Source organism: Mesoplodon densirostris, chromosome 12 (assembly GCF_025265405.1).
Source record: "Mesoplodon densirostris isolate mMesDen1 chromosome 12, mMesDen1 primary haplotype, whole genome shotgun sequence".
NCBI classification, from domain to species: Eukaryota; Metazoa; Chordata; class Mammalia; order Artiodactyla; family Ziphiidae; genus Mesoplodon; species Mesoplodon densirostris.
The window spans coordinates 58,177,382-58,196,682 of NC_082672.1; the positions used below are offsets into that span (position 1 = coordinate 58,177,382).

The following is a 19,301-nucleotide window of genomic DNA, read 5'->3' on the forward strand; positions in this document are numbered from 1 at the left end:
ACTATTTGGTCAAGCCCTGAGAAATAAAAAATCAGTTGTAGCCCATAGATTCACCTCATATTCATAAAATACTTATTAGGGTTTGTCATTTTCAGAGATGTCAACTAACTGTAATGATAATTCCATTTAATGCCATAAATGGCATTCAAAAAATGAAACATATACCTTGAAATTTTTAGGTAATATGGTGAAGTATAGCCATTGCCAAAATTTCTTTATCATATTTTGTCTACTAGACTAGCTCCCATTTAAAGTAAATTTTCTTCTTAAGGAAACAAACTCCCTTAAATTATAGTTGAGTGTGAAATTAAATTTGGTAATCTGTGGAAGCCAAGTGTGAAATTAGTTTATGAAATGAATGTGTGCTGTGCTCTTAAGGTAATGGATTTTTAAGTCTTTAGACTCCGAAAATCTTTGCAAGACTGTACAGCAGCAGTGATCAACATCAAGGACACGTTAGATTAGGAATGTTGCCCATACTAATATCTTTGATAACACTAGTTTAGAAGAACTGGAGAAAGTATCATATTAAGCTATCATTTTAATGCAGACATTTTATGAGACATCTTTGCTGATTGATGCCTAATGGGGCTGACTCCTGAATGCTAATTAATGCCAAAGCTCACAAGTCCCAGCCCTGTATAAAGCCTTTTAATTTTTCACTGAGAGAAACACTGAAGCATGTTTGAGGCTTATTAAAATTTATTCAGCAGACATTACTGGGTATTGTTTCACGGTTTCACCTGTGAAACTGTTCTCTCATAGGTGACATTAATTTCTTATCTATTCTGTGCCAGTCCCCTATGGTCCATACTTTAAAATGTATTAATCTTTCTATAATCTTACGTACATTCTTTGTTCAGAGTTCCTCCCATCTCCGCAGGGCATAGTACAAACACTTTGTCCTTGGATTTAAGGCCTCAACAGTCTGACACCTTCCCAGTTCTGGCTCTGGTTACTTTCCAGCACAGGTCTTCTGCTCTAGACAGTCCCTTACTCTACTCATGTCACCTATAAAGTGCCAATCTTCCCATGTATAAAATAGGAATAATATCACTAGATTGTTGTGAAAATTTAACAAACACCTGTGCCAAGTTGTTATTCAGTACAGAATTGCAGTTACATTATCTTATAGTCCCTTTAACCTCAGCCCCAATCATACTTACTACCCGCACTCAAATTTTAGTGGAATAAGTAAATGAATGGTGGCATAAGTGGTGTTTTCATACAGTTACTAAAGGGGTTTGTGTATACATATGTATTTATATACATATGATTATTATATTTGCTTGTTTAGTTTTATATGATTTCAACTAACTTTTTGAAAAACACGTGCAAATAAACAATTAAGATAACCTTAATGACTAAAGTTTTAATAGGTAAATTAGATACAAAGTGATACTTTGAGCCTTACTTCTAAATTACCAGATTTGGGGTAGTTTTTCCCCCCCTCTTTTACTTAGAGCATAAAGCTGTATTACACTATATACTAATGGCACTTTTATAAGTTTCACATGTTAGGTGTTTTTCTTTCAAAGCATTTTTGAATACGTATTATGTCCTAAGCACTGTGAATAATGGTTTCATAGATGTCATCTTAATTTGTCACATGTATCTCACCTATAAGACTACAGACTTCTTGAGACCAGGAACCATGCTCTATTTATTGCCATATCCATTGTACTTTATACTTTACATAGTGCAGTCTTGTTACTGACTTCCTATATATTATTGAGATGAGTGAATAAATTTCAGAGAGATACTGTGAAAAATACTTGTTTTATAAAAGGCTCCTGTACTAAGTAGCCACTAGACCACAAATATTTGTAAGTAAATTTTTGTTTTTGTCACTAGGTGGCATTCAAAGATTAATCTCACAACATAATGTACCATTATAAATTTACATCCATTTTTCTGAGTAGTCTTTTCCTTTTTGGTGAACATTTGGGAGACTTGCATTACTTGATCCAGTTTTTGGTACCTATTTCATCTTTTCCTTTATTCTTCTCACTACCTGGCAATAGGTAATTATTTATTATTGTTAATTTACTGAGTCTGATTTTGAAAGTATAATAATAGCAAGCTTATTTTATCCTTTATAAAATTTTCTACTCTTAGGAGTTGTGTGGTGTTATTTTAAAATATCTGTAAGTCATAAGGGGATTTAACACAATTTGGCTGTCAAATAATAGAATCACAAATGGAGGACGCTGTCGCATTTTAAGCCATATCATCAAACTAGTTTCCTTTGCCTAAGCAGACTAGAAAATGTTTAACTGTGTTACTTGTTAATATTTAGGAAGTGTTGTAGAACTAACTCCTTAGCTAAATTTTAGTTCTTGTTACTCTTTATTTTGTGGAAACTCTTACAGTTCACATTTTAGGAAGTGTATGTTTACTTATATTGTGGGTGGTTTAGTCATTTGTAAATACATTAATGTATTTACTTATATTGTGGGTGGTTTAGTCATTTGTAAATACATTAATGTAAATTTATTTTTTCCAGCTTTATGAAGATATAATTGCCATATGACATTGTAAATTTAAGTTGTACAATGCAATAATTTGACACACATATGTATTTGTGAAATGTTTACCACAATAAAGTTAGTAAACACATCCTTCACCTCACATAATAACCATTTTGTTTTGTTGTTATGATGAGAGCATTAAAGCTCTACTCTTATATCAGCTTTCAAGTACACAGTACAGTATGATTAACTGCAGTCACCATGCTGTACATTAGATCCCCAGAACTTACTCATCTTATGCCTAAAAGTTTGTACCCTTTAACCAACATCTCCTTATGTCCCCTACCCCTCAACTCCTGGCTACCTCCTTTCTGTTCTTTGTTTCTTTGAGTTTGATGTTTTTAGATTATTTGTATAAGGGAGATCATACACTATTTGTCTTTCTCTGTCTGACATATTTCAAGACAGTGTAATTTTTGAAGTAGATAGAATCTGCCTTACCATTTATTTACTTTTGGTCATTTTTTTTAAAGGACAAATAGTATGGTGTAATATTGCTATATGTCATCTTCAAGTAACTAAAGATATCTAAGCATTTGCATACCTATTTTACAAAATTAGATATACAGAATTTAAATTATAATTTGAGAATGAAGCAAACATTAAGGTTTATATTTTCTTTACTATTTAGTACTTAAATAAGAGGATTTATTTTTCCTTCTTTTCTCCTAAAATTTGGTTATTTAGATAGGGATCATCACTTCTCCTTTGATTAAAGTATTAAGAGGTTAAAAAAATTTTTTTCAGTTACAGATTCAGAAAAAATTATTCAACTGTGAAGTTTCACAACTTGGATAAATTTGTTAATTAAAATGAACACTCTTAAGTATAAAAGCACAATGACTGCATATAGATCCAGTGGCTAAAGAAATGTATTTTTAAGAAAACTTTTCACTGCAATTCTGGCTTAAGGTCATTTTCTAACATTTCCCTTTATTACACAGATTTTATATGTTATTGTTGTGTTTTAAAATAATTAACCTTTGGTTTCATTAAATTAACATGTTATAAAGCTACATTAAAATGCTATGTTAAAAATTATATTTTCTTTCCGAATATAATCTAAAGAATTACCCAGTGTTTATTATAATTCAAAAGTATAAATATCTGTTTTTTCCATAGGTTGTTTTAAGTTTACCAATAAAAAATTAAAACCACTCCCTGTTCTTGTATGATCTTTTTAAAGTGTATGTATTATTAATATGTATAAATCCCAATAAAATATGATTTTGTTTTATGCAAAAATTACTGCATTTACCATTGTATTTATATTATATATTTATACTAGCTATGCTGCAAATGGGTATCTTTAGAGGAAAAAACTACTAATGTTATGCTCTTTGCGATTTTGGTAATGACAGTATACAAAATCACAACAAAGAGGGATAGAATCAGCAATATTATGTTGTTTTGATTGTGGTGCAGTCACATTTAAAACTGTCAGTAATGTTGTCACATAAAATGAAACCAAAATTTAAAAGAAGCAAAAAGAAGAAGAAAAATTAATGAATACCAAAATGTTTATAATACTATATGGAATAAAATTCAAATGGGAAAGCTAATCAAATGCCATAATAATAAGTAAAGTTTGGGAAGATAGCATTTCTAATGTACTGTTCTCAATTAAATGAGGCAGGACTGATTTTTAATTAATTGGAGAAACATCATGTCCAATAATTGTGCTTACCTTCTTTTAAATACAGCATAATGATATATTTTAAAAACTTAACTTTCAACAAAATGGTCTTTGATGTAATGTTTATATTCAACTTTAATGCATTAGTTTAACTTTTGTTATATTTTTGATTGGCAGATTGCTCTGGGAACAGTTACTAATGTGGAGGAAGCAGTGAAGTGGATAAGTTACACTTATCTTTATGTACGGATGAGAGCAAATCCATTAGTGTATGGCATCAGTCACAAGGCTTATCAGGTAGAAAACTCATTTACTAAAAAAAAAGTCAGACCTCCTTTTTAGTTCTGTAATCCTTTCATGATATGAGGATAAATATTTGCTACTTCTGCTCATCTGAAAAGATTTAGGTACCTGGAAGAAAAACAAAGAGCTTTAATCTTTTTTAGAAAATACTAAGGAAAATTAAATTTGTCCCTGGTAATTATTTCACTTTCTTTATATATCTTTTCCACTGATCTTTATGTTATTATCAATTTACTGCTCAGATAAGTTTCCATTTGATATTAGTATTTTGCTATGTTTTTTTAACTATATTTTTAAATTTAGTTTTTAGAATAAACCAGACATGAGGAAACTTAAAAACCACTTTTAATGATAGGCTTATATTATATACAGTATATTCTTCTTATCAAGTCCTTCTAAGCCTTTGTTTCTAAATTAAAAGATAGCATTAATGAGTTACTATCGTAACAGTTTGGAGGCTGGATCAGTTCTGCTGTGCACATAGACTGAGAATCAGATGCATGTGGTCACAGCTCTTCCTATAAACTTCACAGCTGTGTGGTCCACATAGCTTACAGATTCTGTGAGATCTTGTCTTTTCTTTAGAACTCTGCTTTATACCCTGTAAATGCTCCCTAATTACAGATAAAATCCAGTTGTTGTCTAATGAAAATACGATTTTACCACCATCATATCGATATTCATTAGTGTTAAATCAAAATTAGCAAAGAAGTTGAATTTAACTTGGAATTATAGTTTTCCTCTATTTACTAATAATGATAATGTTGTGTGTGTGTGTGTGTACCATTTTGTATCAAAGCAGTTGCCTATCTTTTTTTTATCTTTCCTTTTCATATACAGTAACTTTGACCGTGGGAAAATTGAAACTTAAGATTTAGGAGGGAAAAAAAAGAAGAAAAATAGCAGCAGCAACTAGTTATGAAGCTGTTCATCTGAAATCATTTGGTTTTTATACTTAGGTTTACTGTAGATGGGGGAATTCAACTACCTTTATTCTTCTTCTCAGTTAAAATCTGTGCTAATCTTCAAATGGATATCTTTTACAACCAGATCGCTCTCAGTTATAAAATGTAGGTGTATTGTAACCTGTACCTTTATAAATTTTAAAGAATAAGGCACTAGCTATTCTTATTACAAATGTGGGTTTTGTGAAAAGAGTCAATGGCACTATGAAAATATTCTGAAGGGGTAAAGGAAGACCAAACACAACATGTATTTTTTCATGGGCTAAGGCATCTCAAATCTTGGGACAAGATGAACACATCAGTTGATTTTTGTTTAAGTACCAGGTTAATATCGGAAGTCATTTTTTTATAATTTTCTAGTATAAAAAGTGGGTGTTTTTCCTTTCTGAGATACAAAGCTTTACAACCTTCACAGTTCAGAGAATCTTACCTTTTTATTTTTTTGACCTAAGTGTTTTTATTTTATTACTCAATAAGAATGTGTAGCCACAAAACTCATGTGAATTAACACAGATCATGTAGTTTAATTCTTTTTAATGGTTTAATAATATGTGATTAATAAAACGGTTTCATAAGATGAGCCTGAAATATACAGTATGTTACCTACAGAAAATATTTAAGACTTTTTGTATTTGCTAATTTGACTGGGTTCCATCTTACTTCCCTACAGTTGATTTTCCTTTGCCTCATTATGATTTGCTCATTTATTTTAGCTATATTTGATGCATGAATAAGCTGCCATAAAAATCTAAGTTAGAACAAGTGGTAGGAGTATTAACTCATTAATTGATTTCTAAAGTATTTATACTTCCCCCTTCCCCCCTTTAAAGGTCATACTTCATTTTATAGCTATAAATATATACATATATTTATATACACACACACATCATAGTAACAGGAATGTTTGTTAATATCTTGTGTTAAATGTCCTTTCTGCTTAGAAAAATACTGTAATAATTTCTAAACTATTCAGAAATTCATTGTCAAATTGATTTTACTCTGCTTCTACTACCATTATAGGCAGAATGGGTTTTCCCATCAACAGTTATAAAAAACTGCTAGAACACTAAAACCATGCTTTTGAAAGGATGACTTTTAATTTATTTTTGTATACCTTTATTTGAACAGAGGAGAGCATTCTCACTATCATTTCTCTAAATAGGACTGTGGTTTGATATTTTTAAATTCTTATTTATTTTAGTGTGGGAGGGAGAAAGCAGTGATTTTTTTTCATGTATCTAATTCCTAATCCTTATTAATCTTAAAGATTATAAGACTATACAGGAATTTTAGATTCTAAAATACTACTATCTGAAGATAATATACAGATTAATAATTTTAGTTAATTTTAAAGCTTTCTTTATTTAATGGAATAAAGTATTTTCTAATTATGTCCTATCTTTTAAAAAAGTGCATTCTTTTAAAATTATAATAAAAAATTTATACTAACTAAAGCATCAACAGAATATTTTAATTTCCATAACAGGAAATGATGACTCTGCAAATGATGACTCTCTGAAGAATTATTCAAGTGTTTTTCTTTCCTATAGATTGACCCAACATTAGCAAAGCATCGAGAACAGTTGGTCATTGAAGTTGGACGGAAACTAGACAAAGCTCGGATGATTCGTTTTGAGGAACGAACTGGATATTTTTCCTCAACTGATTTGGGTAGAACTGCCAGCCACTACTATATTAAATACAGCACTATTGAGGTAGTATACTGAGTGGAACAAACACAATAATATGCTTGTCTTTAGATGCAAATACTTTCTAGACTTCAAAATATAGTATTCATGCAAAATAACAAAAGCTACTAATAGAACAAAATGCATTTGACTTTTATGAATTCAACAACATAAACTCAGTAAAGATAAGAAAAAAAATAGAACTATAAATATTCAGGACCCTCTTGCCATCCTGTTCAATGAGTATATCCCAAGCAGTAGACACACCCAAGCCTAAAACCATTGAGCACATTGGTGAGACCTCTGGAATGAGTACCTGAATGATTTAAAGTGGGGGCTGATGGCTTAATGATATCCATGAATAAAAAGTGGAAAAATTAATTGCAAGTTATTGAGAAACACTGACTAAAAAGAATTATAAAAACTAATGAAAATATCAGGGCACTGAGCTGTACTATTTGGATAATTGAAGAGATTTTTCAAAGGTAATTTTTACTACACAATCGTATCCTTGCCTGTTTCCTTTTAATGTAATCTTATGTAAGGTAGGGTGCCACTATAATATCTACATTTTAAAGAATATATACTTGTCTTCGTGTGTATTTCTATACCTACATATGTACCTTCACATGTTAATACATGGGAAAACTTAATAGTGATTACCTGTGAGGAGAGGACTTAAATTTGAAGGGACTTGGATTAAGGTGAATTTTTACTCTTTACTCTTTTTATAGAGAGAAAGTTTTTTTTTTTAATGTTCATTTTTATTTTTGTTCTTAAAATTGTTTTTTAAATGAAAAAGTAATAGAAATCACTAAGGTGAAATTTCTTCAGAAATATGAACACCAAGGCCTATATGAAATCTAAGTTTTATACTTATCTAACATGTGCTTATTATGCAGATAACATGTTTCAGAAAACATTTTCACAAGCTTAATAGCTTTTCCTCATCTTGCCGCACATAAATCTTGTGTTTGTATAGCACTTTAGGTTTCTTCAAAGTCTTTTAACATATATTACTCACAACCGTGATCTGGTAGTTCCTCAACCCAAAACATTTTCCCTTGCCCTCTGTTGCTGCCATCACCTACTCATGTCCACTCATTTTGTCCATCAAGTTACCTTTCTCATTTGTCCACTTGGTAGTGTGTTGCTGCCAAACTACATCCTAAGCCTGTTTGCAGCTCTCTTTCAGGGACTGTAGCCTTTCTTCAGTTTTGTTTTTGTTTTGATTTTTTTTCTTTCCAGTTTCCTGAATTTCTGTATGCCCTAACTAGCAATGTTGTGATATATTTGCCGGAATCTTAAGTTACATATTTTTAGTTATTCCTCTCTGAATTTTATGTGATATATGATCAGCTTTAAGTTGATGAATGGTGCAGATTTACATATGCCCTTGCTGAAAATGAGCCAAGACAAGAATGTTATGCTGAATATTGTTTTAGATATCTGTTGTAAGTTTCATTAACTGATTTTACAGATCTTTTTGCTTCTAAAGGTCTTCTCTAGCTAATTTTGTTTGGGGAATGTTTTTTAGTCTTTGATAAATTTGACGATGTTTAAAATGATGATTTTGGAACAGTATGCTACAGACATTATAACTGCATATTCTAGGGCTCAGATGTTCTCTTAGAATGTGTGATTTATAGTCACATTTTTAATTTAAAATATTTTACTGGACCTTCTATTTTAACCAAATATAACACTTACTTTGGTAGACCTTCAATGAACTCTTTGATGCTCACAAAACAGAAAGTGATATTTTTGCTATAGTCTCCAAAGCTGAAGAATTTGATCAAATCAAGGTAAGATTACTTGAAGCTTAAATCAAATACATATAACACATATGTGTTGATTCATTTATAAAAGTTCATAATTAATTGTTATTCCTGATACAATATAAGCTGTATGACACTTCACATTTTGAGTACCAGCAATGTTCTTCCATTTATCAACAATGTCCACTATCCTAGATTTTGACAGTATGTCATACCTGACCTCATTCTTTGCTCTCTACTGCAAATCAAACATAATTTAAATAGGTTTTGCAGTAATGAAACTATCAGAGAATATAGTATGTAGATTTTGGTTTATTTGCAATATAAGGTTCGCTGAAGAAAATATAAAAGACATCCATGATTCAAACTTAGATATGAATACTTCTGTACCCATATTATAATTTAATCTTATTAACAGTGAAAACTTTAATACTTTGAATCATAGTACTTCACAGCTTTAAGCTATGAATGCCTTATACCATATAAAAATATATGACTGTAATGGATGCGTTTGAAGATAATTCAAGTTTGCCCTAATCCATTTGGGCAGAGGTTTTACTCTGGTCAAATAAAAAATGAAATCTCATCAGTTGAAGGATGGTGAGGTCAGAAGACTTAATTTTTGTGACATATCAAATTTGTATATGTCAATGGCAATTTTAATATTGGTGATGAATAATAAAATGTAGTCTTATCAGCATCAAGATAGATTTTCATTGTATTTTATTAGCTACCTATGAAAAAATTGCTATTATTTTAGTATACAAAAGGAAACTTGAGTTATCACAGATGGAAACTTTTAGAAAACATGCAATGTGGTTTAATTTCAATATAAAAAACTTAAATAAATCAGCCCAAATAATCCTATAAAAACATTGATTCTTCCAGGTCAGAGAAGAGGAAATAGAGGAGTTAGATGCCTTATTAAACAACTTTTGTGAACTCTCAGCTCCTGGAGGTGTAGAGAACAGTTATGGGAAAATAAACATCCTACTACAAACTTATATCAGCCGAGGGGAGATGGACAGTTTCTCCCTTATATCAGATTCTGCATACGTTGCACAGGTAAGTATATTACTCCCTTCCTGTTTTCTCTTCCTTGGTTACTTTTAGAGATTCAAGGAATTAATTCGTGATATACTATGAATGTATTGCATTGTGACATGCTGTCAAATTACCATTTTATCTTAGAACTGGTTCTGTTTAATTTGTACATCTTTTATGTCATCTATGCTATTAGATCAGGAACAGAGGTGGGATTTGGTGGTTTGTTTGGCTTTTTTTGATGTTGCTATTATTTACATTTTAGAGTTTAAAAATATCAATATCTGATTTTTTTTCTGTTTTAAATGATAAAATTCACTTCTTTTACTTAGGAAGGGCAATAGTACAAGAATATTTCAAGTGAAAAGAAAAGATTGTGGAACCTTTGTAGCATTCCCCAGATGTTAGAAATATAAACAATTGTTTTTAACCATTAAACAAGGCTTAATAAATATACCCCATACCATATATTAAGTATGATATATCTTTTATTAAAAAAGTAATCTTTCTTTCCTACTGTCGATACTTACAAATTGAGTACTGAAGGAAAATTAATCTGTAAATTACAGCTCATTAAATGTTTAAGTTTTTAAAATTGCCGTAGTATAAAATGTTGTAATATTTGTTTTTAATATTCAACCCCTCATATGATATAAAGTAGATTTTATTTTCAGTATTTACCTTTCAAATGAAAGGTTTCCCTTCTAGGCGTACTTTTTTTAAAGATATTTTTTATTTATCAAGAATACTTTTAAAAATATTTTTATTGAGTAATGCCTCCTCTAGGTTAAGGAGAAATAAAAGGTTGATCTTATTTTAAATATAGAAAATATTCCACCCACTATGTATTTTGTGTTTGTAATTTTGCTCAAAGACTTAATATAGAAAGAGTATGTTTGTGTTAAATGAATTATTATTAACAGCTATGAATATCCCAGAGTGCTTTGAAATAACTGTAAACATGAAATATTTACAAACATAAACCAAGATATATTGGTAAACAGTTTGAATGAATGCAGTAATTTAATCAAAGTAACCAAGAAACCAGGTGATGATTTCATATATTATATAAAGTAAATGTGGATGTGGTAAAAACATATTTTTTTTATTTTAATTTTGGAATACATATGTTTGTGCCATAGAAAAATACATATATTCTCAAAAACCTAAAGGCTCTATAAGGAACCAGTTTTTAAAGTCTTTTGTTTTATCTGTTTTTCTGAAAAATAATATAATATTGTCATTTTATTTTATCTAATGATTTTATATTGCAATAGTTAATGATTTAACTAAAAGGTAAAGCTTTACTGGGTTCTGGATGAACAATCTGGCCACATTTCGGCTTGATTCAAGATTATGAAGATATCAGAGACTGATTTACGAATTGCTTTACAATATAAAACTTACGGTTTCTTCATGATTGGTACCCAGAAAGTCAGTCTCAAAAGACTGAGATATATCTCTAAGAATCCCTTAAAAAAAAAATATTATGGGTTTATCATTCTTGAATATGTTAGATAAATCACTGTTGATTTTTGGTGGGGGGGTTGGTTTTGTTTTGTTTTTGTGTGTGTGTTTTTTTTTAGTTTAAGCCATCAGTAGTTCCACAAGCACTCTCTCAGCTCTGTTAAATGGTACTTCCTTGTATATTTCTGAAACTTTATTCCCTCAGCCCTTAAGATAAATCCTTAGCTCAGATATTCTATGATCTTATAAAGGGGCCTATATTTATCTTCTGCATTTAGAGATTTTGATCATTATTCCCATGCAATTTATATCATTTCAGATTAAAATGTCCTGTTGGTATCTGCTCACATGGGACTTCTCTTTCCATTTCTTTTAGCTTTTAGGGAACAACTATAGGTTCTGAAATATAAAAACATACTTTCAAATAGTTGAGAAAATTAGCCTGGCAATTTTTTTAGAAGAACAACTGAGCATGCTGTAGGAAGACCTATTTGATAGCTATAAAATCAAAATATTCATTTTACTTATCATTTTCTGGGCCTAATAAGAGATATCCTGTCAATTTTTAATGGGTGTTACAGCTATCCTCATACTTCTAAATACCATTTGTTCTTAAATTTCTAATACTGAAACAAAGTAGTCGAATTTATCAAAAGATGAATAACACTTTTTATATAAAATATAAAACCAAAGTCCTTAATTCTTTTTTTTTTTTTTTTTTTTTTTTTTTTTTTTTTTTGCGGTATGCGGGCCTCTCACTGTTGTGGCCTCCCCCGTTGCGGAGCACAGGCTCCGGACGCGCAGGCTCCGGACGCGCAGGCTCAGCGGCCATGGCTCACGGGCCCAGCCGCTCCGCGGCATATGGGATCCTCCCAGACCGGGGCACGAACCCGTATCCCCTGCATCGGCAGGCGGACTCTCAACCACTTGCGCCACCAGGGAGGCCCCAAAGTCCTTAATTCTTATGATCATTTTTCACCTCATAATTTCAAGCCGGATCATCTGTTTGCTATTTAAAATCTTACTCTTTTTCATCTCTTTTTATGATTTTGATCAGATTTAACATTCTTCATTTTCAAATACAGATATCATTAGATATTGTAAGGTTTCTCTAGACTCATGATTTTAATCTTCCATAAAACAGTCTGCAAAGTTAATGATAGAGGGAAGGAAGAAAAACAAACTACAGAGATGTGAAAAAAGGCTTCAATCATTGTAACTTTCTGTATGTCTACTAATGAAATTATCTTCAGATCACTGAATTTAGAATTTTGGAGTTAAGTTTGGCATTGTTTAGATCTGGCTTTCAATAGATACTCTGACACCAACTCTCCTGGTCAAATTATTAACCTCACCAAACTTTAGTATCTTCATGTATAAAATCATAGTACCAAGACCAGTCAAATGCAGTTGTCATAAAAATTAAATGAGATAATATATGCAAAGGGGTAAGCATACTGCTTGGTTTATACAGGAGCCATTAATATGGGTTAGTTTCACTCATCAGTATTTCTTTGTTGCTCTTCTCTCACTAATTGTTCTCTCTGACTGGATCCCAAAGTCTTCCTTATTTCTCTAAATAGCTTTATAAATTTAATCATTCCACTATATACCCAAGGGCATCCTTGGCTGTCTCTTAGATTCTCAAATGGCCTCAGCACCCTCCCAAATACTTTGTATTTTTTTTTTGTCTCTTCTTACTTCATTCCTGTTTAGGGGGTGTGAGGTGGAGCTTCCTAAGGACTGGGAAATAAAGCTACTCTTGGAGAGTTAAACAGGATAACATCCACATATAAAGGATATGATTATTCTTGTGTAGAAGTAATAAAGATAATTAGGGTTATATGAGCATAGATGTTGCCCACAATTAAAGGATGCAGCTAGACATACTTTTGAAACTGAGTCTGAATAATAAATTTATTGACAAATTTAAAATTACATTGGACCTAACCACCAAACCCCCTTTTCATTCTTCAGAACGCAGCTAGAATTGTCCGTGCTCTTTTTGAAATTGCTCTGAGGAAACGCTGGCCTACCATGACCTATAGGCTCCTGAATCTAAGTAAAGTCATTGACAAGAGGCTCTGGGGTTGGGCTAGCCCTTTGAGACAATTTTCAGTCTTACCACCACATGTTCTAACAAGATTAGAAGAAAAAAGTCTTACTGTGGATAAGCTGAAAGACATGAGGAAAGATGAAATAGGTAAGAAGGAAGCAAAAGTGTTTTAATGTACTGTTTCATGCAGTTAAAATATTTCACTTGACGTAAAAAAAAAAGTATTGTGAATTTCCACATTACTAAAGATAAACTTTTACCATTTTTATCAAATTTCTTTTACATTGATCTAAACTCAGGCAAAAGTCTCTCTAAATTTTATTAAGTTACTCAATAGAATTAGCAGTTAAAATGGAGTTTAGATTGTCACACCCTTGAGTATTTTACAGATAGAATCTTAGCTACAAATGATGAGAATTAGTCAGTGAGGCTTATTCTCAATTTATTTCTTTTGTTCATTTAATTTCATAGTCTTTTGTTATGTATATCAGCAGTATTACAGCAAAAAAGTATGTCAGCATTAAACCCTACATTTCTTCAGTTTCTAAATGAGCTTCATCATTACACATGTATAGATCTTTAAACACAGTTGGTATTGGTGTGTAAATAGCATTTGGTCTTCTATGTTTTTCACATAATATTGAAAAATTACCACTATATACATTGCCATGTACCTTAACATTCTGTTGGACAAACATTGATTAGGTAATATTTCAGATTCTGAATAGAATAGACATTACACATGAAGGGAGTCAGGCTGAGGAGAAATAGGGGACCTGGCAAAAGGTCCGTAGATGTGTAGAGAGGCTGAGATAGTTATTTCCCTTGTATAATAAGAAGAATACTTCTCAGATGGAATGGAAAAGGGGAGGTATCAATAAAAATAGAGAGAAATTGAGAATACAAACTAGGAAGTTGAGATTACTCACCTTGGGTAACATAAATATTTTATTAAAATAAGGAAAATCACTTTAGATTTTCAAACTTTGGTGAACATAAAACATTTTGATTTACTTGTAAATATGCTTTAAAAAATTATATTATGAAGCACCAAGACATACAAGAAATATTGATACTATAAGATAGAATCTATATCTGCTTAGTCGCTTGGCCTGAAGTAGGAAAATGTTTAAAGTTAGTCACATCTGTTTGTGACCCTCACCCCCACCCTGGTGCCTTCATTTGTATCTGTATTTCAGAATCTGGTCATTTACAAAAATATGTATAAGTGGTTAATTTTGTGCTGGACTGGCCATATTTTATATGTTTGTCTTTGTTTTCTGGAAATGGTATGGATAGGTTAGTTATGTTTGATTAGTAAAGCATTTTCCATCATGGTTATAGTTCTGCAATAGGCCTTGAATAAATTAATGACTGTTTTCACAAAATACTGAATATTTCTATAATGAGTCTTAAACTGGCTAGGAGAAAAGTGGAACTGTTTATAGTAGTTTAAACACTATCAAGTCTCAGTAATTTTAAGAACCCTATTAATAGCTGAAAAAACCTTGATACTGGTTTACAGAGCTATGAATTGCTAATTCAAGTTAACTATTACAAAATATTCAAACATGCCAGGTCAAGAATGTCAGCTATTCTACATAGCAAATCATAAAACAAGCAATAAAAGCACCTTCTCTGAAATCCCATTTACAAGTCAGATTATATTGCTTTTTTTCTGTCTGGACACATTTCTTCTAAGTGACATTTTCCCTGCAGGTCACATTCTGCATCATGTGAATATTGGGCTCAAGGTCAAACAATGTGTTCATCAGATTCCTTCTGTTACAATGGAAGCGTCCATTCAGCCCATCACACGGACTGTCCTCCGAGTGACGCTCAGCGTCTGTCCTGATTTCACTTGGAATGATCAGGTAGAAATGGAAAACACCTGAATCTACATTAAGGAAAAATGTCTGTACTGCAGGTTCAGCTTCACCTCCTTACGTCTGTCCTCAAGGCATATAGAAAAACCTTTAAAAAGAATATATATCGAAGAATCATTTAAAACATTGTATCAATAGTATTATTTACTCTCATCCTCAAGATAAGCATGTGGTATAATATATTAATAATATGTCAACCAGTGAGACCCCTTCAGAACATTTTAGGAAACCTAAAATTTCACACTGTATAATGGTTTAGTGGATTCAGCTCCATAGGGACTTTGCTTAATTCTATCTTCTTTCATTTTTCTCTATGTGATCTTCATTTTTTCCGGCTCTTCTTACTCTGTCATTTTAACCTACTCAAAATTCAAGATTCTTCATGCTAAAATGGCCCTTTTAAAATCCTGAGGTTTCTCAAACTATCATTCTCTTCTTTACCATAAGACTTGTAGAAAGAGTAATCTGCATTTTCCTCCTGGTCACCTGTTTCCTGCTGAGACTACTTGTTCAGTGATCACCAAAGACTGACTGATTGCCATAATAAATGGCTTTTCCTTAGTTATTTTCTTTACTTCTCTGAACATTCAGTCCTATACATTGTCCTTGAAAATGTCCTTCTTTGGCTCCCATCACTTTTCTGTTTCTGTTTTTACCCCTACTTCTGTTCTTTCTTCCAGACCTTAGCTGTTACTATATACTCTGGATCCTCTTCTTATTCAGTCAGTAATTCTTAAGGTCTGTCTTTGCACCAGTTACTGAGCAAAGAGTACAGTAGAAAAGAGATTGTACATACAGGCAAGTACGTGTCAGTCCTTTCATTCAAGAAGCCAGTGGGGGAAGACAAGTAAATCAGTGAATGTAGTATAGCAATGCTTACTTTACATGGTAATTGTGAGGTTCTAGTTAAGTGTAAGTAAATATCTTCTGCATTACCTGACATTAGTACATCTTTAAAGTGAATGCATTTTATTCTGCGATGTTACGCAACCATAGTCCTAACCCAAATCTACCATTGGTCTTAAAGTGTCCTTAAAGTGTCCTAACCACTCATTCCTTCAGTTTCCTCATCTGTAAGCATGTATAATAATAATAATTATCTTTCTCATAGAATTTCTGTGAGGACAAGATGATATAAAATTTTATTTAATATTTTTATAAATATAGAATTTTACATAAAGTATACCATTACAAGTAGCCATAAACTCATTTCAAGTTTTTATATTTTCAAATGCATAAAAGTTTTATGTTTTTTCACCCTGTTTTCTTGTATCAAGATCCATAATAGGAATTCCATGGCGGTCCAGTGGTTAGGGCTCTGCGCTTCCACTGTTTGGGTGCCCAGGTTTAACCCCTGGTCGGGGAACTAAGATCCCACAAGCCACCCAGTGCAGCCAAAAATAAAATAAAATAAAATAAAAAGAATCCATAATAAATCTCCCACAATTTGGTTTAATTCATCGTTAGAATGGAGTACTTAATTGTTCATAGTTGCTTCTATCAGAATTCTGTTGGCTGCAAGAATAGCAAATATGACTTGTCTCAAACTGACTTACGCAGAAGATATACCATCTTACATAATATGATAGGTCCACAGGTAGAAGATGATTGAGTCTTCTGTTTAAAGATACTCTTCCGGACCCAGGATCTTTCCATCTTTTTGCTCTGCTGATATTGTTGGCTACTTCCCAAATGTTTTCATGCTTCCTTGTTCACATTTAACAGAGAGAGGGAAAAATACCCCACCTGCAGCAGCCCAGAGCATAGGCCAGAACACCTTTTCTTGAGCCTAACTGGGCCTGTATTGGGCACATGCCTACCCCTCACCACAACCTGTTGTAAGGGGGATACCCTAAGCTGATTAGTGTATGCTAACCAAAATTATCCTGGGAGGTGGGGTTACCTTCTGAATTACATGAGAGAAGTGTGAGTACTAAACAAGACTAGGCTTTGTTAGGAATCAAAAAAGAGCAATGAGTATACTAAATACAGTATATCTATGCAATGGAATATTATTTGTTAATAAGAAGGAATGAAGGACTGATGCATGCTATGACATGCACGAAAACATTATGGTAAGTGAAGGAAGCCATTTGCAAAATCATTTCATATATATGATTCCATTTATATGAAGTGTTCCAAATAGGCAAATCTATAGAGAAAGAAAGTAGATTGTGGTTGTCCAGGGCTGGAGGTTGGGAGGATGGGGGGAAGATAGGTAGGATACAAGGTTTCTTTGGGGGATGATAAAAATGTCCTAAAATTAGATTATGAAGATGGTCACAAAACTTTGTAAATGTATTAAAACTATTGAACTGTATACTTTAAATGAGTAAACTTTGTTATCTAAGTTACATATCAATAAATCTGTTAAAAAGAGAGAGAGGAATGGGTGCTGGGAATACAACAGTATCCCTTACTTGAGTTACAGTATATAGTATTAGGATACTATTTTTCTTCTAGGTCCATGGGACAGTAGAACCCTGGTGGATTTGGGTAGAAGATCCTACAAATGATCATATTTATCATTCAGAGTATTTCCTAGTTCTAAAAAAACAGGTAAATATGTATATATGGCTCTATCCTTATTATGTTGCTGTCATTAGGAAGAAAATGTAAACTAAATAATTTATATTTTTACATATTTCTCTATAATTTCATAGTGCCATTAAAGCTTTATGTATTATTTTTTATGTTTCTGTTTGGTTTTAAAGAAAATAGTAATCAAATGTTATAGTATTCATATATTCAGAGTGATTTTCATTTGAGAAATTTAATTATAATCTTTCTAATGGTTTAAGGCATGTCTTCCAGAGGGGTGGGTGGGATAAATAATGTTTTTAAAAATAAAATAAGTAAAAAATAATAACTTTAGGTGTTATATAAGCACAGTACTAGAGAATATTGAATCACATTGTATAAAAGATAGTTTTTTAAATTCTCTATAAATTTCAAGAGAAAGACTCAGTTTGATGAAAGCTGTCTTTAACTGTGATGCTTCATTCCTAATTTCTCTTTTTATCAAAGAGAAAGCAAGCTAGCTTTAAGCTTGAGTGGACACCCATAGAATTATAAGGAATATTTTATTTTCATTGCATTTGTGTTCATGATTATCTTCTATTTATGTCAAATGTTCTGTTATTCCACTTATGGTAGTCAAAGAATTTAAAGAAAACTATTTAAGTAAATAATTTGGTAAAAATTAATGAAGTAAAGTACTTGAATGAATGAATTTTGGAAAATTCTGATAATGAGTCAAACTGATAACCTGTTAATACATGATGATATGCATATGTAAATAATATAAACTGAGTGTATAATAATACACTCAATACACAATAATATAAACTGAGTGTTTTTCCTTCTGTAATATCACGTATCCTCAGAAGGGAACCACCTACAAGTTTCTGAAGTATCTGAATATCTCAGCTATTTAGAAATCCAAGATATTTTTTTTGTCTTTAGTACATACTTCTATAGATACGATTGTTTTTACAAGAGACTAATAAAGCCTTTATGCTACTAGAATAGCCATATTCATTTTAGACTTTATTTCACATTAGGTCATTAGTAAAGAAGCTCAACTGCTGGTGTTTACAATCCCTATTTTTGAGCCTTTGCCTTCTCAATATTACATCCGAGCAGTGTCTGATCGATGGTTAGGAGCTGAGGCTGTATGTATTATTAACTTTCAACATCTGATTCTACCAGAGAGACATCCTCCCCATACAGGTAACATATGGAATAGTATAACTTGAATCACTGATTTTTCCAAAATTTTTGTTTTAGCTCATGTTGAAAAGTGTCTATGCTTTAAAGTTGCCTGAATCTGAATAAAAATCCAACTTATTTCTCAATACAGCTTGAAAAGGGACTTTTCAAAATCAGATCAAATGTCAGGCCTTAATTTTTTTCTTATGTGAGATCCAAAAACATTAAGACTATTC

At 31.7% G+C, this 19,301-nt stretch overlaps 1 protein-coding gene across 1 annotated transcript in view; it reads left to right on the forward strand.

The window, feature by feature from the left end:
* Positions 1–19,301, forward strand: part of ASCC3 (activating signal cointegrator 1 complex subunit 3) — a 336,448-nt gene that overhangs the window by 194,409 nt on the left and 122,738 nt on the right. Inside the window, exons 17-24 of the mRNA XM_060114407.1 lie at positions 4,345–4,464; positions 6,986–7,150; positions 8,842–8,928; positions 9,790–9,966; positions 13,390–13,615; positions 15,188–15,342; positions 17,818–17,913; positions 18,918–19,086. Of these exons, the coding sequence (XP_059970390.1) occupies positions 4,345–4,464; positions 6,986–7,150; positions 8,842–8,928; positions 9,790–9,966; positions 13,390–13,615; positions 15,188–15,342; positions 17,818–17,913; positions 18,918–19,086 (1,195 nt within the window). The remainder of the gene's footprint in view (positions 1–4,344; positions 4,465–6,985; positions 7,151–8,841; positions 8,929–9,789; positions 9,967–13,389; positions 13,616–15,187; positions 15,343–17,817; positions 17,914–18,917; positions 19,087–19,301) is intronic.